This window comes from Dasypus novemcinctus, chromosome 29 (genome assembly GCF_030445035.2).
Source record: "Dasypus novemcinctus isolate mDasNov1 chromosome 29, mDasNov1.1.hap2, whole genome shotgun sequence".
NCBI lineage: Eukaryota > Metazoa > Chordata > Mammalia > Cingulata > Dasypodidae > Dasypus > Dasypus novemcinctus.
The window spans coordinates 16010697-16037801 of record NC_080701.1 but is presented as its reverse complement, the minus strand read 5'-3'; the positions used below and the strand labels follow the sequence as shown (position 1 = coordinate 16037801).

The following is a 27105-nucleotide window of genomic DNA, read 5'->3' as shown; positions in this document are numbered from 1 at the left end:
CCCGTACTTTGCGGCAGTGATGTAGCTAGATACGGATGCCGACTAGGTGGTGAGGTTGTGCGGCCAGGTTTGCAGATGCAGGTAGCAGGGTTTCGGTTGTATCGCAGGCGTTTATTCCTTAAATTCTTTACGTTTTTGTTTTTGTTTTGCATCTTCAGAAAGGCAAGAGCAGTTTCTTCACTGTTGAGAGCCCTAGACTCTTACTTAGACCTCTTACCTTTTCCGCGTCCTTTCCTTTACACTTCATACTTGACCGGGTAGGCTTTCGTGCCCTTCTCCAGGATGATTCGGAGTTTTATTTGGATTTCGTTCCATTCTTTGGGAGAATTCCAGTCTCTAAGTGATTCTTCCATCCTTCTTTAGCAGGTCCCTCACCGCCTGCATTCTCGTCTTCTGGGGGCGACGAGCTCCTCCCTGCTGCAGTCTGCGGGATGGAGCTTGACTGTCCTCACGAAACCCCAACGCGGGAAGGCCCTGCCGTGTCAAGAGAGTGCCCTCCCACCATCGCCCTCAGACAGGCTATCTCCCAGATTTTGCACCGTCTTACCGTAGGCCGAGAGGCCCGACGGGGTAACGTCAGAGATGCAGTTTTTCAGGACATTAGTGCTATGATAGAAGCCACAGAATGTGAGACATTATTTGAGGGGAGTGGCGCCCCAAACCGCGGAATGCCTGAGATGCTGGGAGAGCTGGCAAAAGCCCTGGGGAGGTACGCAGACCCACCCAGGGAAAAGGAAGGTAGAAGTGATGGCCATTCTGAGGTGACTGAGAAAGCGGAAGAAGTTGGGTTACTGTTTCTTAAGCTCCTGGGGAAAGTGGAGGCTGCGAAGAATTCCCAGGACTGCCGTGCATGGAAAACAGGCCTGCATCACTTGGCAGGACCTATCTATATTTTTGCCATCACGCACACCTTGAAGCAATCATGGACCAGCCCACGATCCCGGGATGTTGCTAGAGAGGTGCTTGCCGTACTGCTTCAAGTTACTAACTGTGGTTCTGTGGCCCGATTCCTCCGTGGTGAAAACGAAGATGAGAAGGGGAGATTTACTGTGATAATGGAGCTTCTCAAACCGGATTTGAATAAGTGAGTATTCCTGCCTCAGGAGCTTCAGCTTAATGGTTTGGAATGTTAGTGCTCAAAGGAACTTTAGGTTCTTCAGTTAAATCAGGGTGTTGTAATAGTCTATCTTCTAAGGCCCAGAAAGGTTGTGATTGGCTATAAATAACATAACTAGACCGTGGCAAATTTGAGATTAGCATTCAGGTCGTCAGACTCCACTTTTCAGTGCTTTTTCTAGTTCGGATACCAACTGTTCGGTATAAATTGTGAATTCCTTTCCAATTATTTGGGCTTAAGTTTCTTCAGGTAAGTGTGGGGATTGGGGAGCATTAAAACTTACACCGTTTGAGTTTTATACTTAGGTATCTTGGAATTCACCGCTAGTTATTAGATACTGTGTTAGTTTCCTAGAGCTGCGGTAATAAATTACCACCAACTAGTTGACCTGAAATTGACTTTCACAGTTCTGGAGGACAAAAGCCTAAAATCAAGGTGTTGGCGGAGCCATGCTTCCTCAGAAGTCCCTCGGGAAGAATCCTTCCATGCCTCTTCCAGCTTCCAGTATAACTCCAGTCTCTGCCTCTAACTTGGCATCATCACCAGTGTGTTTCTGTGGCCAATTTCCCTCCTTTTGTAAGGACACCAGTCATATTGATTTTTGGCCCACCCTAGTCCAGTATGACCTCATCTTAACTATTTACATCTGCTAAGACCCTGTTTCCTAATGAGGTCACATTCGGAGGTTCTGGATGGATGGAAATATTGGAGGGACCCAATTCAACTGAGTTCAGGTAGGGGTAGTTATTAGATAAGGAGGAATTGTTTGGGATGAAAAATAAAGACCCTTGAGATTGCTATTGGTGAAAGTGCTTTCTGAGAGTTTCCAGTTGGTACTTTGTATGTTTATATTTGTAGCACTGGAGTGATGAGGGAAAAAAATGTGTCCATAATTGTCATTTTAACCAGGAATTTGGAGTTAAAAGTTTTGATTTTTATTGAGTGTCTCTTTATTATTTCTGGGTAGGGCTGGTTTTTTTTAGGCAGCCTTTCTTGAATCTGTTTCATTATTTGTAAATTAAAGATATTGCCTATTTTGCAGTTATTTGGAGGATTGTATGTAAACTAATCTTAAAAGCTATAAATTGCTTTTCAAATTTGCTTGCTCCATTAAAATAATAATACTAGATACATTTCCTTTACTCGTCTCTCCCTTCTCAACACATCTTCACTATACTACCACCACCATCACCACCACAGGTCCATTCTGTGGCTGAGATATAAATGGTAACTTCGCTTTGGATATGCTTTAGATACAGAGGGAGCCCTAGGTGATTGCTAAATTGTACTTAATATAAGATATGTAAGTTATTTTGATCTAAATCTTAGAATGTGTATTGTAAAATCACAAGAGTTGTATTATGTGAGATATATATTTTCAAGGACACGAAAATACTCCATTTAGGTTGACTAGGTTAATTTTCCTTGCTACTGAACACCATGTCACTTTACTTAATGTAGTACTTAATGTGGCTTCACATTTTCATTTAGGGAATCTTGGAAGAATAACCCTGCCACCAAACATGTTTTCTCATGGACTCTGCAACAGGTCACTCGTCCCTGGCTGAACCAATATCTGGAAAAGATACTTCCCCCATCATTGCTCATCTCAGATGACTATCAAACAGAGAACAAAATCCTGGGTGTACACTGCCTCCATCACATTGTGCTGAACGTGGTGAGCAATCTCTCCTCTTTGTCGTCTGTATTGATGGAACAGCCTGAATCATTCATGGCTGTTCCTCATACATAGTGGGTATCACTATTTTATTGTCACCTGTTTATACTCCTCTTATTAAGTGACTTTTATTAAAGCTATTAAGTAACTTAAGTAGCCAATTTCACTAATTTATATTTTTTCTCCTTATACTTTTCCTCTGCCAACCTAGTAGAGCCTGTATCTCATAGGTGATGTCATAAATGTAAGGATAATTAGAGAAGAAACAGAAAGACATGGATCATTATTAACTTGAATAACAAGACCTTGAGGAATTAATAGTTGACTATTTCAAGGAACAAAAAAATCAGAAACTGGAAGGGTTTATATCCAAATGTGCAAGCTATTACTTAAGGAAACTTTTTATGGAACTTTAAAAATACACACAAAACTACAAAGAGTGGTATAATGAATCTCCATGTACCCAGTTTCAGAAATTATCAACATTTTGCCAGTCTTGATAAACTTCTTTTTTAATTGGGTAATTTGTCTAATTGCAGCCAGCTGCTGATTTGCTCCAGTATAACAGGGCCCAGGTCCTCTACCATGCCATCTTCAACCACCTGTACACACCAGAGCACCACCTCATTCAGGTAATTGTAAGAATTGGGTCTTCTAAATTTGAGTAGAATATGGCATTATGTGCATAAGAATAGTGAGAGACATTTTCCTCTCTTGGAAAGTGAGGATAATAATTAAAAGCTGTTGCCAAGGTGAAATATGTAGGCAGCAAATGACTAATGAAAAGCTCTCAACACCAAGCAGGCAACCACATTCCTGAGTCTCCACAGAAAAGCCAGGGTTTTGTCTTCATCTGGGCCAATTATATATCACTTGAGGGCAGCTTTATATCTGAAAAATTCTGTTTTTTACTGAAGTGTTCTTCCATCTGTGTTGCTGTTATAGTTTCTTAGGCTGCGCAAACAAATACCATGCAATGAGTTGGGTTAAATTACGGGAGTTTATTTGCTCACAGTTTCAGGCAGGGAAAGATCCAAATCAAGACATAATCAAGGCAATGATTTCTTCCCAAAGACTGGTATTCTGGGACAGGCTGCAGAGATCCTGGGCACCTATCACATGGCAAGGCAGATGGCAGCATCTCCTGGTCTCTCCCTTCTCTTTTTGGTTCAGCTTATTGCCTCCTGTGTTTTTTTCGATCTCTGTCTGAATTTCATTCTCTTGTAAAAGACTCCAGTAATAGGCATGAGGTGGGTCATACCTTAACTGAAGTAGCCTCATCAAAAGTTCCTACTCACAATGGGTTCACACCCACAGGATTAAATTTAAGAACACATTTTTCTGGGTACATACAGCTGCAAACTACTTTATATCAAGACACACACACTTGAAACTACTTGTATGTTGGATATTTTTATGTGTCATTTATTTATTCATCAACATTTATTGATATCTACTGTATACCAGGAACCATTTAGGTGCCAAAAATAAATGAATTAGACAGGGTTTCTGACTTTCAGAAATCTTTTGGAGACACACTGATAAAAGCATATAAGTATTTACACACATATCTACAGTGCAGAGCACTAAGTATAATAAAAGAGGTTTGTATAAATTGCAGTGGGTATCCAGCAATAGGCAGCTAACCAAGGTTTGGTGGTGTTGGGGTGGTTTAAGAAAGCTTTGGGAAGGAGGCAATATTTGCTAATGAAGGGTGAATAGGAGTTTTGTTTTTTTTTAAAGACTTATTTTTTATTTATTCCCCCCCTCCCCACCCCGAATTGTCTGCTCTCTGTGTCCATTTGCTGTGTGTTCTTCTGGGTCTGCTTGTATTCTTGTCAGCGGCACCAGAATCTGTGTCTCTTTTTTGTTGCGTCATCTTGCTGCGTCAGCTCTCCGTGTGTGTGGCCCCACTCCTGGGCAGGCTGCATTTTTTTTCGTGTGAGGCGGCTATTCTTACGGGGCGCACTCTTTGTGTGTGGGGTTCCCCTACGTGGGGGACACCCCTGCGTGGCAGGGCACTCCTTACGTGCATCAGCACTGCGCATGGGCCAGCTCACCACATGAGTCAGGAGGCCCTGGGTTTGAACCTTGGACCTCCCATGTGGTAGGCGGATGCTCTATCTATTGAGCCAAATCCGCTTCCCAGGAGTTTCTTAGGAGGGGAAAGAACATTCTCAAGATAGATGAAACAATTTATATAAAATCAGAGTTAGGTGGTAGTTTGAATCATATCCTCCACAAAGATGTGCTCAAGTCCTTACTCCAGTCCTGTGGGTGTGAACTTAATTTTAAATGGCATCTTTGAAAGCTCCTCCTAAGATCAGGCTGAATGAACTGAAGCAGGATGGACCTTAATCCAGTATGACTGTAATCCTTACAAGGAGAGGAAATATAGATGGAGATCCAGATGACTGAGCAGGAGGAGCAGAAGCCAGAGGGGGAGACCAGGAGACAGATTGTTGTGTGATGGAGACTAAGCCACCACCAGTACTCTACAGACTTTGGATAAAGTATGGCTTGCAGATACCTGAATTTAGGACTTCTAGCCTCCAAAACTGGGAGACATTAAATTCCTGTTGTTTCTGCCATCCAGTCTATGGTATTTGTTATAGCAGCCCTGGCAAAGTAAGACAAGGTAGAAATAATCTTGTTTCTCATTTGCTGCCTTCCCACCCCCCACCCCCACCCCCTTTCTTTTCTTTTTTAAATATTATTTTGGGTATCAGGAATCCAGATATTAAAGGCCAAAAAGTTGAGGTTTTGAGATGGCAGAGAATTAAAAAAAACAAAAACTAAGGGTAAAATCGAGGATCCAAGGAGAGCCTAAGATGGAGTGCCTAGGTATTGAAACTTCAGGTAGAGTTGTCAAATTTGACACAAATTAGGATCATCTTAGATTATAGGAGCAGTTGCTCTAATACATGTAAATATGACTAGACTTATGACTCAAAGTCCCAGCTTTGTGCCACTTTCCTCATGGCATTTCTTCCCAACCTTTTTTTTTTTTTTTTTTTGAGGTCGCAGGGCCAGAGATTGAGCCTGGGACCTTGTATGTGGGAAGCTGGTGCTCAACCACTGAGCCATTGGCTTCCTTGAGTTGGTTGTTTCATTTGTTAGTTTTTTCAGGAGGCACCAGAAACCAAACCTGGAACCTCCCATGTGGGAGGCAGGTGCCCAAGCCACATCTGCTCTCTTCTTCCCATTTTATAGAATAGCAGAGAACAATCCTGTGAGTACAGTTTAACTCAAGACTGTCAGATGGGGATAAAAAATGTGGAGTTTAAATATGTGAAGTGATACACATTTAATCTATTATTACTTGTGTCTTTCAAAATTCTGACTTGGAGCTCTAGGGCAGTAAATTAACCAAGCCCTTAGAAAAATCATTGAGTGTTATGACTGCAGAGTGGATGAACTATATGGTTTCTTTTCATCCTTCCTCCTAGGCCGTGCTCCTGTGTCTACTGGATTTATTCCCGATTTTGGAGAAGACCCTGCAGTGGAAGGGAGATACGGCTCGACCCACCACCCACTGCGATGAGGTACTGCAACTGGTCCTGACCTACATGGAACCAGAGCACCGCCTTCTCGTACGCAGGACCTATGCGAGAAACCTCCCGGCTTTCGTGAAGAGGTGGGCCTGGGCTGTGGGTCTGGCCATCCTCCCCAACTTCAATGCTTGGGCTTCACATTTTCTCTTTTGTTTTTAGGTTGGGGATTCTAACTGTCCGGCACTGGAAGAGGCTGGAGCGAGTCATCATCGGCTACCTGGAGGTTTATGATGGACCAGAAGAGGAGGCTAGATTGAAGATATTGGAAACCCTAAAACTTCTGATCCAGCATACTTGGCCCAGGTATGGCAGGCAGGCAAAGAGGTGTGCTTAAAGGGGCAAAACTCAGCTGGCTTTCTTGTCAGAACTTGCCCAGATGTTCATGCATTGTTAAGTATTAAAGGCATGTCAAATATTTGCATACATCCCATTTTCACATACCTATAGGATTTTGAACTGAGACAGTGGCACTGAAAAGATAAAATATACCTATAGTTATTTCAGGTACTCATATTTGAACCTTTTTTCATGAGGCTTCAATTGTAGATTCCAACACCATTAAATTGCTTTTTTTTTTTTGAAGATTTATTATTTATTTCTCCCTCATGCCCCCCCGCCACCCGTTGTTGTCTGCTTTCTCTGTCCATTCACTGTTGGGTCTTCTGTGTCTGCTTATATTCTCATTAGGTGGCTCTGGGAACCAATCCTGGGACCTTCCGGAGTGGTAGAGAAGCGATCATTCTCTTGTGCCACCTCAGCTCCCTGATCTGCTGCATCTCTTATTATCTCTCCTCTGTGTCTCTTTTTGTTGCGTCATCTTGCTGTACCAGCTCTCCATGTGGGCCAGCACTCCTGCGTGGGGCAGCACTCCTGTGGGGCAGTACTCTGTGCGGGCCAGCAGTTCATGTGGGCCAGCTCGCCTCCATCAGGAGACCCTGGTGATTGAACCCTGGACCTCCTATATGGTAGATGGGAGCCCAGTTGCTTGAGCCACATCCACTTCCCAATTGCTTGCTTTTTAAACTCTAGCCTATCCTAAGAGTGGCTTAGGTAGTTGTTCTGAAGAACACCAATGCAGGTACTATTTGATGTTTCTCAGAAAAAAATAGTCTATGATCAAATAAATTGGGAAATCCTATTGGTTGTACATCTCTCTAGACTCACAGTGCATATTAGAATATTAATGGCCAATTAGAAATGCCATGATAAAGAAACGTGCTTAATTTTGTTCTTCCTAATACTCCTTAAATCTAATGGAAATTAGTAGTTCATCATTTAAGATCTGCAGAGCAGTGATCAGGAGACCTACCTTAGGATGTGCTTACAGAGGAAGCATTCCAACTCTGGGCTGAGGCAGGTGTCAGGAACAATAAACTTACACCCGAATCACAAGTCAGCAAAAGCCTTTCTTGCATGAAATAATTAAGTTTAACTCAGCTAGAGGCTACAATGTTCCAGCAACATATATATCTATTCTGGACCATGTTCCCTCACTTCTTTATAATGTAAAAGGAATCCAAAGTAACTTTTCTCCATGACAGTCTTTCCCTTAGTCAACTAATGTTCTATAGAATTTCCTGTAGAGCACTTATTTGTAAGTAGATTGCACTTGCTTACTTAGCTTTCTCTCCTACTGAACTATAAGCTCCAGGAGGATGGAAGGCCCACATCTATTACATTCTCTTAAATTCTACTCAGTACCTGATAGTAGGTACCTAAATATCTGAAGAATAAATGGACTAGAGTAGAAAGAATAGATGAATGAAACAGAATCAAATTGATTGTCAAGACTTAAAAAAGCAGAGACCAAGATTTTAAGTAGAAGGGACAAGTGGACCAACATAGGGAGGTTAGAAAATGAATATGCACTATGTAGAAGGAGGCGGTGGAGTGTGGAGAATAGAGTAGACTGTATAATAAGAGATATGGAAGGCTGAGTGGTCCACAAACCACCGAAACTGTTGAATGTTTTTCAGATGAAAATAAGGGATAAAAACTTTTAGAAAGGTTAATAAGTAAAAGTAAATAGGCTGGGCATAATTCACAGGTAAGCTAAGATCTGAAATTAAATGACAGAAAATTCAAATGGTCACTTAAGTCCCAGCTCGGGAGTCCAAGAAGCTAAGTTTCTTTCTCTTAGTGTTTAACTGCCAGGCATAAGATGGCATAAAAATTGAAGGATTTTTTGGACTACCTCCTGTTCTCTGGCCAAAAGTACACACTCCTGGTAAAGGGAGACTTGTTCTCCTTTTTCAGTCCTAAATTGGGGGCTGTTTCCTTACAGTAGATATAATCAAGCTTCTGGGGAGAAGCAAAGTATTCTTGCACAGGCAGTGAGCTATAGAAAGAGCAGGGTACTGGAAGTTAAGAATTCTGGAGTCTAGTTCCTGGTTCTGCGTCCAACTCTGTGGTCTTTAATAAACTTCATTTCCTTCATTTGCGGAATGAAAGCTTTGCACTGGATGGCCTTTGCAGTCCCTTCCAGTTTTTATATACTATGATGTAGAGATTCAACATAGGTTTTCTTTTTTTTGAAGAGTTTCACGGTATTTATTACTCTTTCAACTTTTCTGTAGATAAAACATTTTTATAATAGAAAGTTGGGAATAAAAAATAGCAAAAGAATTGTTTTAATGAAGAAAATACCTTATATTTCTTTAGGTATTATACTGTGATAAGATCAAAGTATACTTTGATATTACATAGTTATACTTTACAGAAGCATACCTATTCAACATAAATATTTTCTCAATCTGAAATTAACATACATATTATTTAACTTTCAGTACTAATGCATAAATCTCTTTTTCTTAAATATAAACCAAAATAGTTCAATACCTATTTTAAATGAGACAATTAAATGCCAGGTATAAGGATTATGAGTTAATAGTTCAATTAAGTTGAAATGTTCCATAATTTCTTGTTTTTCTTCTTTTTCTAGAATAGTCTGTTTTAAGCTCAATGTAGCATCTTGAAATCCAGGGTTTAAATCTAATACTTCATTGAAATCTTCCAAAATCTCATCAAAATATCCCAGCCTATACAGTATCAAGCCCCTGTTGTTATATGGAACCTCAAAATTGGGTTGGACTTCTATGGCAGATGTGTAGTCATCCATGGCTTCGTAAAAATCAATCCTGAAGTACTTGATTTGCCCTGTTGTTATAGGCAGTAGCAAAATCCTCAGGGCTGCGTTTGCTGCCGGGCCTCCGCATAGGCGCCCTTCTGGAAGTGAGTGGGGGCGAGGGCCAGGATGGCCCGGCTGTCGAGCTCCAGCGGCAGCTCCCTGACGGCCTGGAGCCAGCAGTGGAGAGCGGGGGCGGGTGCCCCAGTGGCGGGGGGGAAGGGTGCCTCAGCGGCAGGAGGCAGGTGCCCGAAGGGCACATCCTCGCCTCGCGGTGGGGCTCGGGCGCAGCCAATGTAGGTTTTCTTGATTCCAGAGTTTCCTGCAGACTTGTGGTCTTACTGAAGGCTCTTCTGAAATTGATATGTGATATAGCAACAGACCGAAGCCTTACACCTGAACCCATTAAAACTGCCTTATTGCAGGAAGCCACAGATTGTCTGATTCTCTTGGACCACTGCTCTCAAGGGCAGGTGAAGGTAAGGGAGGAAAAAGTCCTCAACTCTGCTTCACTTGGGCATTGTTACCCATTAGGTAATCCCCTTTTTACTATTTTTCTTAGGAGGCACTGGGGATTGAACCCAGGACCTTTTATGTGGGAAACAGGTGCTCAACCACTGACCTACATCTGCTCCCCACTATTTGATTTTATTTTTAACTTTTGTGCATTTAACCCCCTATTTGGTTTTAAGTTACTGTATTTGTATGCCTGCCTAGTCTGGAAATTAACATGGTGAGTTTCAGGTCCTCACCTTTGAGCCCTATAGCCTGTAACAGAATTTGACGAATACCTTATTCTTCCTTTAAAGCTATTCAGAACAGTTTAGACCAAAAGCCAAGATGGGTAAGTGGACTTGGCCCAGTGGTTAGGGCATCTGCCTACCACATGGGAGGTCCGCGGTTCAAACCCCAGGCCTCCTTGACCCGTGTGGAGCTGGCCCATGTGCAGTGCTGATGCGCACAAGGAGTGCTGCCCCACGCAAGGGGTGTCTCCTGTGTAGGGGAGCCCCACGCCCAAGGAGTGCGCCCCGTAAGGAGAGCCACCCAGCGTGAAATAAAGTGCAGCCTGCTCAAGAATGGCGCTGCATACACGGAGAGCTGACACAAGATGACTCAACAAAAAGAAACACAGATTCCCGGTGCCGCTGATAAGGATAGAAGCACAGAAGAACACACAGAGAATGGACAGAGAGAGCAGACAATTGGGGGGTGGGGAGAGAAATTTTTAAAAAAATAATCTTATTAAAAAAAAAAGGCAAGATGATCAGATGCCTTTGGGGGCTCAGAGGACAAGCAGAAATATGATCAAGTTTATAAAACTGATGTGCTTTTCTGTTCTGAATTTAGTTAAAAAAAAAAAAAAAAGCTAGAATGAGTGTTAAGCCACCAAGGTGTAATAATAAAGGTAGAGTATTTCAACAGAATGGGACCAGAACTGTTTTCCAGTTTTTCTGGGGGCAGCAATCTTTTATGTAAATGTATGCCCATGCTTTTATTTGTCCATGTGGGAATTTTTCCTTTGTTCCCATATTCCACAAAAGTTAACTTCTCAGAGCCTATAGCATATACTAGTAGGTATTTAAACTGTTGCTTTTACATTTTACCCCATTTAGAAATCTCCCATTTGAAGTTATAAAGAAAGCAGAAAAAAAGTCATATCCTAGAAATATTTACAGTATAGTTTGTTGTTTTATGAGTTTATTCAAATTATTTCATATCAGCTAGATCTTTTTTTTTTAAGATTTATTTTTCCCCCTGCCCCTCGTGCTTGTGCTTGTCTGTTCCTTGTGTGCTCGTCGTCTTTTTTTCAGGAGGCACGGGGAACTGAACCCAGGACCTCCCATGGGGAAGCGAGGCGCCCAGAGGCTTGAGCCACCTCGCTCCCAGCTAGATTTTTAATCTCAGGCAATTTTCAACCTACTGTCATTCATCCTTTCCTTCTTTGAGTATGGTATCAAGAAAGAAGAGTCAAGCTTGAACTGAAAAAATAACAACAAAATCAAAGTCTGTTTGGCTTCATGTTTCAGGGACTCCTGGCGAAAAGTCTCCAAAGCTGTGAAGACAGCAAGGTGGTGGACTGCCTCAGAAAAGTGCAGCAGGTTCCTGAAGGTGCTCCCTGGGATGGAACTTAGTATTTGTGTTACTTTCCCAAAGAGAGGATTCTCTTCACACCCCAGATTGTACTAATGGACTTATTTAAGGAAAAAGGTATTTTTATACTAGGCATTATGTTAGACTTTCTTCTTTCCTTCCTTCCTTCCTTGTACCCCCACAGGAGTAGGGAAAGTAGGGCAAGCTTAGCTTTAAGCCCTGCCATTTCTAAGTAAAAGGGGGGTAAACAAAGACACCAAGGAAATGGGCACATGGCTTTTAAAACTTAGAAATAATTACATTCTCATCCCAGCCTCATGTACTTGTCTGTCAAGCTTCTTGGGCTCATGCTGTTACTTTAATATATACATCAATGCTATGAAAATACTCTTCACAATGTAAAGCTTTCCTCCACTCCTAGATTTCTTGCCCACAGAAGTGGCAGTAATACTGATAACACAAATATTGTGTTAAATACAACATGAAAAGCACAAAAATTGGAGGTGTGTATGTGTTTAAAGATAAAAGAGAGAAGTTCAGAATGTTCAGGCCTATTTGTAAGTGTTTGAAAGGAAATCACGTTGTTTTGGCCTTGGCCATGGGCTCTGTCTCCTGCTCATACTCTATCTCTACATAGGCTCGTTTTCTCTGCAAAGGTCCTTTCAAAGGAGTTTTGCCTTTGTGTTTGGCTTTCAGGGCCTTTTCTTCTTCCTCACTGGAGGATCTAGAATCCTGTTCTTCATCACTGCTGGCATCCAGTTTATCCATGTCCTAACATGGGGAGGAAAAAGAACACTAAATGAGTTCCCCAAACTCCCTTCACTGTCTGCAATTTAGAAATGGAAACTTTGTTTCTGTGCATGTTCAGAAACCCTCCCTTTTTTTTTAAACTTGAGGCCAAAGAACATTTTTTTAAAATCCATAAAACGTACCTCAAAGTCACTTATGTCACTCTCTTCTACCTCATCATCTTCCACAAATTCTCTTCTTCCCATATCCTAAAATAAAAAATAGCTATTAGGTTCAAAATACATAATAAAAATTCAGTTTAGACATCTAGATTTACTCTTTAATAAATAAATGCATAAATAACAATCAGAATGAGTCTACTTACTAGGCAACCAAAATGTAGTTATTCCCAAATTTAATACTTTTTAATTAACAGCAACTTGCTAAATCAGCCCCTTTCCTAAAAATACCATCAAATACCTCCCTTATTTCCATAGATGGAGTATGTTGGTTCCTTAATGGTACAGTCCATAAGTTGATGAGGATTTCCCCCTTACTTGCAGAAAAAATTTTAGAACGCCAATAAACAAGATTAAATTGTCAATGCACAGTTTGTTGGCTGAATCTGGAGAACAAAGCAGCCACTGCTGCACCAAAATTAATCTCATGACACAGAAACTGACCAAATTATTATTGTTGAGACTGAAGATGATATTCACTGTATGACAAAGCAAAAACACACACAAGGCTTACTTCCTCATCTTCCTCCTCCTCATCCTTTTCCTCAGCGTCTGAGGAGTCACTCTCTGCCTCTTGCTGCTCCAGGGCCTTGTCGAAGGCATGGATGGGGAAGTTGTAGATGTCGCCATACTAAAGAACATAGACAGAGGCTGCCTTTAACAACATGTGCAAGTCACACCTGCAAGTTTCACCATCCAACAAGCACACTCTTCTTTCCTAAATGATCAAGTGAGGATGCTGAATCGGGAGAACAGTATTTCTATAGTCTTCAAGCCCAGACTTGGCAGTGTCTGAAAAAGACCTTTTTTTTTTTTTTTTTAACATTTACATAACCAATGATTAAGATCAAACAGGTGATTTGCATGGAGGATGGAACCAGATTACTTACACTTTAGTACCTTATAAAGCCCATGAACTGGAACAAATATATAATTTTGCTGACAAAGTGAGAATAAGGAAAAAGTACATTTTATTCATGTTGTGTCTGTTAAGGTATTATAAATGACACTAATTAAAAAATCCATTTCTTTTTTAAGACTCCTAAAACATTAGCATAATATGTAGAAGGAGCAAAACTGTATGGCTGTTAATGCCGATCTGGAATTGCTGCACTGGGGAATGGAGTCAGGGAGAATGGCATGAAGGGAAAGGTCTTTACACCAAACAGAGTACCAAAGGTAACCAAAGCATTTGGCATACTTGCATCAACCAAAATGAGGAAGCTAGGGCCAAAATGCTATTTGTTTTACTCCAGGGCTGAAATCAGAGTGGAGATCTTTCTAGCACTTTTAAAAATAAAATACATTCCTCAGTATTTCCTAGCCAGATAGCACCACCTTAGAAAATAGAGTATTTGCACCCCAAGGCTCCTAGCCTCACCGTGTCTTGTTTCAGTCTCTCCAGTAATTCCTTTTCAATAGCATTGTCCAGCTGAGCAGCTACTAATGCCTTTTCCTATAAGAAGAAGGAAAAAAGAACAAACTCATTCACTTCATTAGTATTAATTGTTTAGCCCACAGAAGTGGGAAGAAACCACCAATTTTCTGTAAGAAGATGTAGTTATCTCTCCCTCTGCCCCAACCTTACTCTATCTCTAGGGCTTTTGCCTCTCCAAGGAGGTAGATTCTTTCTTCTCTTCTGAGAACCTAATTAAAAAACTTATGTGGTTTTGTAAATAACAATTATAAATTAAATTCTAATAAAGTTTTTGGTATGCAGACAAAGCATATAGATCTACATACATTTAAGTATCTCAAAAAATTAAAAACCCTGAACCCAAACTTTGTAGAAGTTGAGAAAAGATAACAGATTTTCAACATTTACATCTTCTAAAACCATGTTAGATTCTATTAATAGAGAGAAAAAAATCTCTTCCTTCCAAGAGCTCTCATCGCAAACATAGCCAGGCACCAACCAATATCACATCTCCTCCTCACCCACAACCAAAAGATAAAATTTGACCTCAATCTATCTTTCTAGTGTAAGATTTTTCATTCATTTGATTGTGAAAGTCCTAGAGGGTCTTAAAGTATTGCACTGTGGGATAAATCACAGAATGCTGGGAGACTGGAGGCACACGGATCAGTTACACTGTTCTTCTAAGTAAGGTGATCACACTTCAAGGGTGAGGCACCGGGGTGTAGAAAGAAAATGTTCAAAACTTTCACATATGTTTTTTCTTAAAAAATTTCAGTTACTAGTATTTACCATGCAGGCTGACATTAGTGCCCCAACTGTGTCCATAAAGCAAATAGTCGTGTCAGATACAGTGAGCAAGATATCGCAGTAAGATCAGGAGTAGTCATAAAGGTTTACTGGTTATCTAATGGCATAGTATTTACATAGGGGTACAAACCTAAAGATGAGTCATTCATTATTCACAAAAAAGAAAAAAGTTTCAAATTTAACCTAGCAGAAAGTCTTAATCTGCTCATTTAAGAGAAAGGCAATATTTTAACAGTGAGTTTGAGAAAGGAAAAAAAACAATTTTTTTAAGGAGATACTGGGGATTGACCTGGAACCTTGTACATGTGAAGGCAGTACTCAACCACTGAACTATACCTGCTCCCCAAGAAAATATTTTTTGAAAAAGAAATCTTAATCTATGGTTAGAACATCTGAAAAGAACTTTGCATATGATTTTATGTGTATGTGATGCTCTTGTTGAAAATGTGTCTCCTATGAGAAATATAATTACAATACTTCTGAATTTTCAACCCATTTAAAAATCTTTAAAATTTATATTTATCAGAGAACTTCAAATTCTTTTGCTAAAAATAGAAAAAATAACTTTCTTCTGAAAGTTTTACTAGAACATTTTGACAATCAGGGAAAATGAAAACTCACTAGGCTATATTTGAAAGAGAAGCTCTTTGGTGGAGAAAAAATGAAAACTGAAAAGAAAGTACTTAATACAAACAATCAGTAACGCATTTCTTTATGTATGTTTGAGATATCTATGTTATGATAGCCTTTAAAGTGAAATTTATCCTTAAAGAACCAGACCTGTGTGTCATTATGTCACAAAATATTCTAATTTATAATATGCATAATGTTAGTGCAAGTGTACATGTATCACAACACTTGTAAATAGTGTCCATATTGGAGAGTATATGTTAAAATATTGGGTTGATGGGCTAAGTGATCAATGGGAACAAAAGCATCAAAAGATTATTAAAGCTGTTTCCTGATAGGCTGACAAATGATCAGGTAAATGCCTGTTGGTAGAAAGGAAGTAAGCGAAGTAAATATACCAAGAATGACTGCAAATTTGAACTTGTCAGGAAAAGCTGCCTCCTGGGTTTTGAAACATAAGAAAATTAATTCAGCTGGAGTGAGATAACAGTGAGACACCCAGATGAAACTGCTCAATAGTTCTCTTTGAGACAAAGGTTAGATATTCCTGACTAGAACAAAATTTCCAAGGATAGCACAATGATTACTTTCATTATTCATTACTAGTAACAAAACCGCTCAATTTACCTCGGATAAGCAGATAATCCAATATCAGAGTAGAGTCCACAATTCCTTATCAGCAATATCAAAATGCCAAAAAACTCAATTTACTGGCAAATTATAACCTAAACATGAGCTTATATACCTAAAAAAATCCCATTTACTGTGCACATTCTTCTACTTCACTGTAGAAATATTACTGTGTTTGATTAGAGTGCTCAGACCTCTGAGGGTAATACATCTGACTTCTGGCTTCAGGGGTTTCAGATAAGGAGTGGCCGGTCTCTGAAATTTTCTTTCTGCTCTCCCATTGCATATATTCCCAAAGCGCCCATATTTTAACCTGCACTGACTCATCAGTGACCCATTATATAGGGCCAAAACAGTTCATAAACAATGGTAACTGAATTTTTTGCATAAGCCCTGCCTGCGCAGCCTTCCCAGCAATGAAAATATGGAAGCTAAGCATATCAGAACACTAAGTTACCTCTCTCCTTTTTTCCCTCCGTTCCACCTTCTTACTTAAAGGAACAAGTTTCCTCCTATGGGAAATAAAAACACTGTCAGAAAACCCAAGAACGCATGTGGATGTATTTGTGCCCCTTTTAAAAGATGAGAAAAAAAGATTGAACTGGTTTTGTAGGACTCAGCTTAGTACAAGATTATACTAAAGATTTTCTAGACATTAACACTATTAAAAGTCAGACATTTACATGTATTTTAATGTTGCTGTGCTTGTTTTCTTTAGGCATTCTGAAATTTGGAGGTCATTCCTTAACGTGAAAATTAATGCTTCAGTGAACTAAGAAAAACCAGTTTTCTGTAGAAGCCTGACAACTTTAGCATTCCCTGTAGGTCACAATGAAAAACTCTTAGGACCTAACAGGCCTTAAGATACTGAATGAATCCCATGGATTTTATGTCACTTCTTAAAGTTTATTTTCAGTGACACCTGAGTGAAGTTCTTATATTCTTGTTGATTCTTTTTTTCAGGTCATTTTCATATCCTTAATTTTAAGATCCCTCAGGAGAGATTATACAGAAAATTTTCTGAAGCTGATTTCCAGGCAAAGAGTGGATAATCAAGTTGTACTATACTATTTTTAAAATCCTGCAAACCAAAGGGTACAATTTTAATCTGAGATAAAATTTCTTCTTGTCATGTCATGAAATATTAAACAAAGTTTAATGAAATAGAAAGCATTATTACAGCCTTCACAGATGATCTCTCAGCTTCAAAACATGCTCCATGGAAAGATAGATTTAAAAATGAAGAAATAAATGAATGGCCCAAATACTTACTGTCGCTTTAGTGTCAGTTTTCGAATTCGAATTAGGTACTGGGTGATCTTGGTGAATCTCTGCTTACATTTATGTCTAATGAATCGAGGCCAGTAAATCAGATTTTCATCTATTTGCTCCAGTGCTTTCTCATAGTTTTTATTGAGCCGAACCTACCACACAAAAAAAAGGAAGCTTGAAGGGTGAGGGTAAGTGACTTCTTGGGTCCTCACTGTCAGCAGCATCTCATCAGGGGCCTGATGAGGATGGCTTCAGAAGTTTAATCAACATTTGGCCAAGGAATAGAGAACAGCAGGTGGCATTTTACTCTTGATCCGTGGTCACAGTTTTATGTCTTGTCTTACCCGTTCCCAGAGACGCCTAGGAAAAGCTGCTCGTTCTATAACCTTCATATACAAGTAGCATTGTCCTGCAGGAGAAAATAAATACCTTTAATGTTATTTACACAGAGACTAAAACACATTCTTCTAAAAGCTACTGAGTTGTTCTCATGAAAGTAACAACCTTTTTCTTCTTTGATAGTGGCATATTGACTGTTTGCCAGGGGACAGGATGACCGATTGCATAATCCAGTTAGGTTGTATTCATTTCTGCAAAAGCCCTGTGTCTTGGTTCTAGAGTGGGAGGAAAGAAGCCAGGATTATAAAATGGACTACCAAGAGGAAAACTAATCTTTAAATTGCAAATCCAAACTCACCTTATTTTGAAGGAACAAAATTGTTTGTTTCCTAGTGTGTCCCAAATAACCTGCAAAGACAAAATTAAAACCCAGTTTGAGTGGTCTGACCCAAGAGATGGCATATTAATCCAAGAAAACAATGCCCTGGGCAGTGCCCTGCTTCAATGAAGGAGCCCGTGAGGAGGAAGAAACACTTTGTAAATAGCCTGACTTGTTTTTTCTCCATAAAGTCACAGATTCTTACAGAAAATTCAAAAATACAAATTAACAATATAACCTAGAGTTAAAATTTATATTTTGTAAATATTTTTCCAGAGCTTTTCCTATGTGTGTATGTTCCATTGACTTATGCATAATTTTTAACAAAAATGGGATATCATTTATTTTGTAACTTTTTGTTTACTTAATATGTTCATTATTCGGCTGCACAGTACTGGATTTTTTGCATGTATGTCCTATAATTTGGTTTCACTGCGGGCAAGGCATCTATTGCAATCCTCCACTGACCCAATGGGCTCTATTCACCCAGTATTTATTATGTACTTAATTTATGTAAGGCACTAACATCCCCAAGTCTTGACACAATAGGCATTTAAGTCTGTGCTTAATGAAGTATGGTATAGTTCTTAATGTGTCTTATCTATCTAGTTAGGGAAACTGATACATAATCAAAAAACAACAGTCTAAGTGTTACAACAGGTGTGTAAGAGTAGGAGAGACTTTGAGCTGCTTTGAGGAACTAGGAAAAGATTTAAAGACACTAAAGGGAAAAACATGAAAGGTAAAAGAATAGAACACATTTGAGGAAACATATGAGTATTTGACAAGCACGTAAGAGGAAATTAAAGTGAAAAAGTAGGAGCCAGATAATTAGAATCTTGTGTGCTAAGGAGGTGGAACTTTTAATCTTAAAGTGATGGGAGCCCAATATCCGTCTTTCCTGCCTTTGCTCTTACTTTGAAAGTTCATGCTCCTTTTAAAGGCAAATCCCACCACTTACTTATGCTCTGGATCCCACTCCTCTAAATTTCTATAGGATCACACCGTTTGTTACTGTTCCCTTGGTTCTGCAACATCAGGCTCTTCTCTTTTGGATCAAAAGGTTGACAAACCATAGCCCATGGATGAAATCCAGCTTGTGACCTAACATTTTAGTGATAAAGTTTTATTGGAACAGCCAATAAATACTTATCTGTTTACGTATTGTCTATGGATGCTTCTGAGCTACAATGGCAGAACTGAATGAGTGTAGCAGAGACCACCTGGCTGGCAAAATCTAAAATACTGACTAGCTCTTTACGTAAAGTTTGTTGACTTCTACTGTACGGTCTCTAGAACATCTTGAAAGAAAGAAAGAAAAAATAAGTCCCTGTATTGGAATCCCCTTTACCTACAGCCCCATTTCTCATTATCTTTTCACACAAAACTTCTGAAATGAGTTGTCTAAATGGGCTATGCCCACCTTCTCACCTATAAGAAATCATTTAACCCTCTAATCTGGCTTTTGTCATTATCACTGCATTAGCTGAGCCTGCTTGTTACGGTCACTGTCCTCTGTAATGTCAAATCCAATGGATAATTATCAGAACTCATTTTATTCCAAATCTTCACAGCATTTGAGAGGATTGACCACTCCTGTCTTCTAGGTTTTCATAGCTCCTGTATTTTTGTCCCGCCCACTGGCTGCTCCTTCCTGTTCTTTTTTGTTGGTTCCACTTCCTGCTTGGGTTCTAAATGTTGGACTCTCTCAGGGCGTAATCCTGGGATCTTCTCTCTCTGGATTCTTTTTTCGTGGGTTCATTCAAGCTTGTAGCTTTCAATATCTTTAAGCTAATGACTCCAAAATGCCATCTCCTTAGACTTGTCTCCTAAGCACGAGGTTTGAATATGTAAACAGGTGCTGACTGTGACATCTCCACTTGGATGTCTAAAAGGTAGTATAAACATTAACACATCTAGAGTTCTCAATACCACACTCCTCAAAAGAATACCTGTTCCTTCTCTGTTTTTCTCCATCTCAATAAATAAAACCATCGTTTATAAAAATCCAAAGCCCTTGCTTTCCTCCCTTTTCTTCATTTAATCTTTCATCATCTTATCAGTTATACTGACTGAACATCTCAAGTTCATCCACTCTTCAGCTCCACCATTACCACCTTAGCCAAAGCCCTACTTTTTTCACCAGATGCTAATTTCCTTACTTTCAATCTTGCTTTCCTTAAGTCTGTCACACAGCATCCAGAAAACTTTTCGTAAACATGAACCAGATGCCATTTACCCCCTAAAAGCCCTGAAAACACTTCCAGCAAGACTCTGTATGATCTTGCTTTGGCAAATTTACCTAACCTCATTACTTACATGCTTAATTCCTCTTGAGTCTTACAATCTAGCCTTCCCTGATGTCCTTTCTAGTCCTTTGCCCATACCTCCAGATCTTTGTTCCTACTGCCTGGCATGATTGCTTTTCCCTCAGTGGGTGGCTCATTCTCATCTTTTAGATGTGAGCTCAGATGTCACCTATTCAGAGAAACCTTCCCTGACCAGTCTGATCTGAAGTACTTTCTCCCAATTACTAATTCATCACCGCTGGTCTTTCATAGTATTTATCATAGACTACAATCGTTTTGATTACTACAATGCCTGCCCCACTGTAAGACTTAAGTATATCTTCAATAAATAATGAATTTAGGATGCTTCAGAAGAGTTGAACATACAGTGGAGCAAATGTAAACACCCAACATTAAAAAACAACCAGATTTTAAAGTAACGCATGGGATGAGATCCTTAACTGTGATGTCTAAGCTTGGTCGCACCACCACCCGCTCCCCGACCCCAACCCCAAGTTCTGAGGGAACGCACAGCTGACTGCAAGGCACGAAGTCCTCTGCCAAGCATCAGGGGCTCTGTACGTCGACCCGTGGGCTGAGATGGCGATGTCCCGGTCCCTTAACCCGGCTGCAGCAGCGGACGGAGATCCCCGCGAGACACGTGAGGGCCCCACGTTCGGAAACCCGGGTTCGCAAACCTCGCGTCCGAGGCGGCACGAGGCATGATTGGCCAGCCGGGTATACGGCTTCTGCGTCTGAAACGGGTGAAGAACCCTGCGGAAACCCCGGGGAGGGAGAGGAACAGGACGAGACTCACATCATCCGACTGCATGGTGCCGCCACCTCGGCGTGCAGCGCCCGGCGCCCTCCGAGCAACCACTTCCGGGAAGCCTGGTCTCTCGCGAGAAGCGCAGAGACTCTCGCGGGTGCACCGCGCTCCCGGGAGCTGGAGCTTGTGTGCGCGCCTCCGGCCCCGCCCCGCGCTCAGGGCTGTGACCCCGCTGGTGGCCCCGTGGGGACCCCGCGCTGGAGGCCGGCGCGGGGCGGAGCTGTCGGGGAACCCTGGCTGCTGCGCGCTGGAGGCCCTGCCTGAGGGACCGCGGAAGGGACGGCCGGCGCCCGCGCCTGCCCCGCGGCCTGGCGCGGGATCGCGTCCCCGCCTCGCCGGGTCTGCCGAGGCGAACTGCGCAGGCCGGGCTCGGCCCCTTTACCCCGAGACCCTCCTTCCCTGTACGCAGGGTCGGTGCGGCCGTGGCTTCCGACTTCTGAGACCCATGCCTCAGAAATTTCACAAAAACAAATTTGGACGACCGACAGCTCTTTTCAAACCTTTTATTTTGCCAGGGAAAAAAGAAAAGTCTTCTCTGCTTTATATCATTTTATAAAAGAAGGCCATGTTGATACCGGAGAGTAAGACCGGCAGACTCTCAGAATAAGGATAAGTTCTTAACTTGGGCGTATTTCACAAATGAAATAATTCAGTGCATCGCAAGTGATGTCTGAATTTTGCTGCGTACGGTGTAACCACAAATCAGAACCAGTCTTTGGAAAGCTTTGAGTTAGCACCGGTTTTGGAGCAAAATTCAGGGTGTAGTAACCAACTGCGTTGGGCAAGAAGTCACTTCACCTTTATCAACCTATTCCCCCAATTGAAAACTGTGGATATGGGACGAGTAGCGATATGTTAAATGCGTCGTTTAAATTGGTCCATGAAAAGTAATTGTGATTTGTTCCACAAGACTCCTGTCCTACAGAAGGCTGGTTTAGAGACCTCGAGGAAGGTCGTTCTCTAATTCAGGCGCGTACCCTTAATATGCTACGTGCTGGGGATGGGGTGAGGTGGGAACAAGATCTATCCTGCTCAGGGCTTGTTTAGTAGCTGGGGAAACAATAAGCAAAACATGTATCTATATAATACAACGTCAGGTGCGTGTATGTGTTATTAAAAAATAAAGCATGGTAAATGAGTAGAGACAGGTGATTCTCTTTCCCAGAGTGATCAGGGAAGGATTCTGAGGAAATGAATGTTCAAAGAATAGCAAGGAGCAAGTGTGGACTGCGGGGCAGTGAGTAAGGGGGAGAGTCACAGGAAATGAGACGGGGGAGGAACCCAGGCCAAATCACGTGTGGCCGCACTCAGCCTTGGCCTCACAGTAAAATCTGCTGTGACGATAAATAGACATGACTGTTTTTTTACCTGTTTTTTGGAGCACATATGTATGCCTGTCCATTGGGCATACACTTGGGAGTGGAATTTCTGGGTCATAAAGTATGTGTATATTCAGCTCTAGTAGATGCTGATACAGTTTTCCAAAATGGTTGAAAGGATTACATCTCCACCAACTGTGGGCGACCTCTATGTGTTCCACAGGTTTGTCTATACTTAGTATTGTCAGTCTAAACATTTTTAGTCATTTTGGTGGGTGTGTAGTAGTATATCATTGTCGTGTTAATTTGCCATTCTCTGATGCTTAATGAAGTTAAGCACTTTTTAAATTTTTTATTAACACTTTTTAAAGTTAATAGATCACATAGAACATTACATTAAAAAAAATAAGAGGTTCCCATATAACCCCCACCCCACTCCCCCATCCCCATCATTTTCATAAATTGTATTCTTTTGAAGATACATACATCACAAAAAAGATTACATTATAAAAAACTTAAGAGGTTCCTGTATACCCCCATCCCCCCACCCCACTCCTCCCACACCAACAACCTCCCCCATCATTGTGACACACTCATCGCACTGGTGAACACATTTTGGAGCACTGCTGCACCACGTGGATAATAGTTTACTCTGTAGTTCACACTCTCCCCTGGTACATTCAGCGGGTTATGGCAGGATATATCCTGTCCAGCATCTGACCGTGCAGTATAATTTAGGACAACTCCAAAGTCCCAAAAATGTCCCCTCATCACATCTCTTCTTCCCACTCCCTGCCCTCAGCAACTACTGTGTGGCCACTTTCTCCCCATCAATGATACAATTTCTTCTATTAGTAGTCACAAAAGTTTTATAGTAGAATATCAGTAAGTCCACTCTATTAAGCACTTTTTTCATACACTTCTTTGTTATTGGGGTTCTTCTTTGATGTTTGCTGTATAACCATTTTGCCCATTTTTTTAAATTCATCTTTTAAAAATATTACATTCAAAAAATATGAGGTCCCCATTCACCCCCACCGCCCCCGCCCCACCACTCCCCCCACAGCAACACTCTCCCCCATCATCATGACACATCCATTGCATTTGGTGAGTACATTTCTGGGCATCGCTGCACCTCATGGTCAATGGTCCACATCATAGCCCATACTCTCCTACGTTCCATTCAGTGGGCCATGGGAGGATCTACAGTATCCGGTAATTGTCCCTGCAGCACTACTCAGGACAATACCAAGTCCCGAAAATGCCTCCCCATCTGATCTCCTCCTCCCATTCCCCGCACCCGGCAGCCACCATGGCCACTTTTTCCACACCAATGCCACATTTTCTCGATTACTAACCACAATAGTTCATGAATAGAATATCAGTAAGTCCATTCTAACCCTTACTGTATTCCTCCTTCCTGTGGACCTTGGCTTGGTTGTGTCCATTCCACATCTATGTCAAGAGGGGGCTTAGATTCCACATGGATAATGGATGCAATCCTCCTGCTTTCAGTTGTAGGCACTCTAGGCTCCATGGTGTGGTGGATGACATTTTTCAACTCCATATTAGGTGAGCGGGGTAAGTCCAATAAACCAGAGTGTAGGAGCTGAAGTCTGTTGAGATTCAGGGCCTGGCTATCATATTGTCAGTCCAGGGATTCAGATCCCCTAGATATATCTTTTTTTTTGGCTTAAACAACAAGAATTTATTGGCTCCTGAGGTTCAAAATCAAGATGTCAGCAAGATGGTGCTTTCTCCTGGAGTAAATAGCCCTCTAGTGATGGCAGAATTTCGTCACACGGCCATCACTCTCTCCTTGCTTCTGCTCTTCTGTTTCTGCTGGTGTTTTAGTTTGCTAAAGCAAAGGTTGACTGCTGACAGATCCCGGAGTCCTGCCAGGTGGCGAGGCAAGGTGGTGGCTCTCCATCTGGCCTCTGCCTTCCACTCCAGGCTGCTTTCTCTCGGAGCTCATCTATGGATGATCAAGCTTGTCTTTTCAGCTGCTCCATGGGCCTGCCCTCTTGGGGGCTTCTCTCTGTGCCTCTGTGCTCTGCTGATTCCAACCTCCATCCAGCCTCTGGCCTCTCTCTCAGCCTCTTGGGATTTCTCTGTTTCCTGGAGTACTCACTCCCACATGGCAGGGTCAAAATGGCAGCTGTCTTTCTCTCTCCCCTAGATATATCTTAAACCCCAACACCAACTACAATTTCCAGTAAAGTAACAGGAAAGGCTTGTGAAAAGAGCTCACATCTGAGTCCTGCTCCATCCTGCAGAAACACCAACTCCAAAGAAGGGCCAACTGACATGGCAGTGAGCTCTATCTGCCTTGGTCATAAAACCTGTGGGTCTTTTTAGCCCTCAAAAGAATCAATACCTGGGGTTCTATCTACTTTATCTGTCTCTGAGACTCTGCTCAGGTGTGCATAAGGGCAATCCTTCTGACAACCTCCAGACTCTTTTTTAGAGACTCATAGCCATATAAACTCATATGTCCTTTCCATTTCCCCCTTAATTTAGGTCAAAAAGCATTTTTAACTCCTGTTATTATATGTAGACAGGTATATTCTGCTGGTCCATGTTGAACCTTTAATTCAAGGTCATTTTCTAGTTACATTATCAGCTGGTACTTGGTAGTGATCCCTCGGCACCAGGGAGGCTCATCCCCAGGTGTCATGTCCCACGCTGGGGGGAAGGCAGTGCATTTACATGCTGAGTTTGGCTTCGAGACTGGCCACATTTGAGTAACATGGAGGCTGTTAGGAGGGAACTCCTAGGCACAGTGCTCCTCTGGGCCTTGTTCTTATTTCAAGTGTATAGGCTCACAAGCATAGTCATTAGTATCAGGGGCTCACTGTTGGACCTTTATTCCTTCCTGGTCCTTGCCGTTGCACCTGGGGGACTGCCGCTTCTCCCCTAGGGACCATGACAGAGCCCCCCCCAGCCAGGAACCCAGCACCCCCCCCCCAGCTGTTGTTTTTAATAGTTTCCAACTATGAGTATATCCAAACATTTCTAGGCACCCTGAACACATGCCCTGTATAACTCCCTGTCAACCATATGTCCCCTGTCAATAACATCCCCTACCAGTATTCCTCTGCTGCCATTGTTGAGCCACTCTGTGATCTAAAACTTCCTGAAAAGTGAAGCCCAATATAATGCCAGGTTCCCTTAATAGTAAAATGGAATATAGCAATGAGTTTAAAGGTTAGATATAGAATACATATTGATTTGGAAAAATTCTGCATCCTATCTTTTTCTTTTCTTTTTTCCTAATTATTGAGCTTCTCTTCACAAGAGCCATAGATCACAGTAATTCATATATACAATATACAGTACTCCCACATATCCAATATAAAATCTTTTCCCTTCCACAGCGATAATCTTTTAACTTATTCATACCATATGTACTGAAACTGATTGAGACAATAGGTTTCAAACAAGGTAACATTTGGGTTTACATTGTGGTTTATACTTTAGGCTATACAATTTTCTAAATTTTTAGTTATCCTATGTTTTACATTATGGTTTACATTATTAGTCTTTCAGCCCCTATACGGTTTTGGTGTAATATTACATGTTTTATATCCATCCTTGTGTACTCTTGTGAAACACTTCTATTGTCCTCACAGTTATGTTGGTTCCATCTATTCAATATCTATTTCCCCCTCCCCTTGGGGCCCACAGTGACAGTCAATCTTCATTTCTTGAAGAGCCATGTTCAGAGATACTTGCAACAGTGTTGAGGGCTTGACTTGGCTCAACTGCTCTAATCCCCTGGGAGCCACCATTTCTCTTGAGAGATACATTTCCCTCTATTTGATGGCATTAGTCCTCCCCAGGATGTGGGTATACTTTCATTCTCATTATATGGGTCTCTACCCAATGGTATAACCCACTCTGGCAAAATGAGCATTCACATATTACCTAGGAGTCTGTCCTAGGTCAGATTATCCCCTTTAAGTATCTTAAACAGGTAATTTTCCTAATTATATTTTGAAAAGGTTTTCTCAGCATTATACTCTCAAACAACACCTGACAATCTCCTATGTTCGTATGTTGCCCCACCCTCCTCCCAATTTCTTGGGCAATATTACCTACCCGCCCATCCCTAGTCCCCCTCAATCCCGCAAAGCCCCACCCAAAGGTAACCCTATGCCCCCATTTTATCCCTTCCTTGTACATATACTTACCTCCAGCTTATCATAGATTTCAACCATGTAGATGTCAGCTCACATCCTTCCTCTACCCCCCGATTTCCTGTAAGCCTATCTTCCAGTTACTAGCTCTCTGAGGCAGCTTGGTTTACTTATTTCATATCATTGAGGTCATGTAGTATTTGTCCTTCAATGCGTGGGTTGCTTCACTCAACATAAGGTTCTCAAGATTCATCCATATTATCACGTGTGTTTGTACTGTATTTGTTCTTAAAGCCGAGTAGTATTCCATTGTATGTATACACCACATTTTATTGATCCACTCATCTGTTGATGGGCATTTGGGTTGATTCCAACTTTTGGTGATAGTGAACAATGCTGCTATGAACATTGGGGTGCATATATCGGTTTGTGTCCTTGTTTTCAGTTCTGCTGGGTATATACCCAGCAGTGGAATTGCTGGGTCATATGGCAAATCTATGGTTAGTTTCTTGAGAAACCGC

The 27105-nt window shown here is 41.4% G+C and overlaps 2 protein-coding genes across 4 annotated transcripts; one reads left to right on the top strand and one right to left on the bottom strand.

Moving 5' to 3' along the window:
* On the top strand, positions 1–14301 carry TTI2 (TELO2 interacting protein 2). Of its 3 annotated transcripts, XM_023583692.3 has the most exons (8): positions 13–257; positions 364–1084; positions 2609–2795; positions 3335–3427; positions 6245–6432; positions 6509–6652; positions 9790–9952; positions 11501–14301. In XM_023583692.3, exons 2-8 carry the CDS (start codon positions 432–434, stop codon positions 11603–11605), a joined length of 1533 nt encoding a protein of 510 aa, XP_023439460.2. In that variant the 5' UTR covers positions 13–257; positions 364–431; the 3' UTR covers positions 11606–14301. The 3 variants fall into 3 exon arrangements, with proteins under 3 accessions (XP_058145763.1, XP_023439460.2, XP_058145764.1); XM_058289780.2 differs by having other exon boundaries at positions 1–1084; XM_058289781.2 differs by lacking the exon at positions 9790–9952.
* Positions 11143–21201, bottom strand: MAK16 (MAK16 homolog). Its single transcript, XM_004475180.5, has 10 exons — positions 21115–21201; positions 17989–18038; positions 17796–17905; positions 17636–17700; positions 17292–17443; positions 16477–16531; positions 13914–13988; positions 13047–13163; positions 12497–12562; positions 11143–12335 (listed from the first exon to the last, which is right to left on the bottom strand). Exons 1-10 carry the CDS (start codon positions 21127–21129, stop codon positions 12141–12143), a joined length of 900 nt encoding a protein of 299 aa, XP_004475237.2. The 5' UTR covers positions 21130–21201; the 3' UTR covers positions 11143–12140.
* Between the last annotated feature and the right edge of the window lie 5904 nt (positions 21202–27105).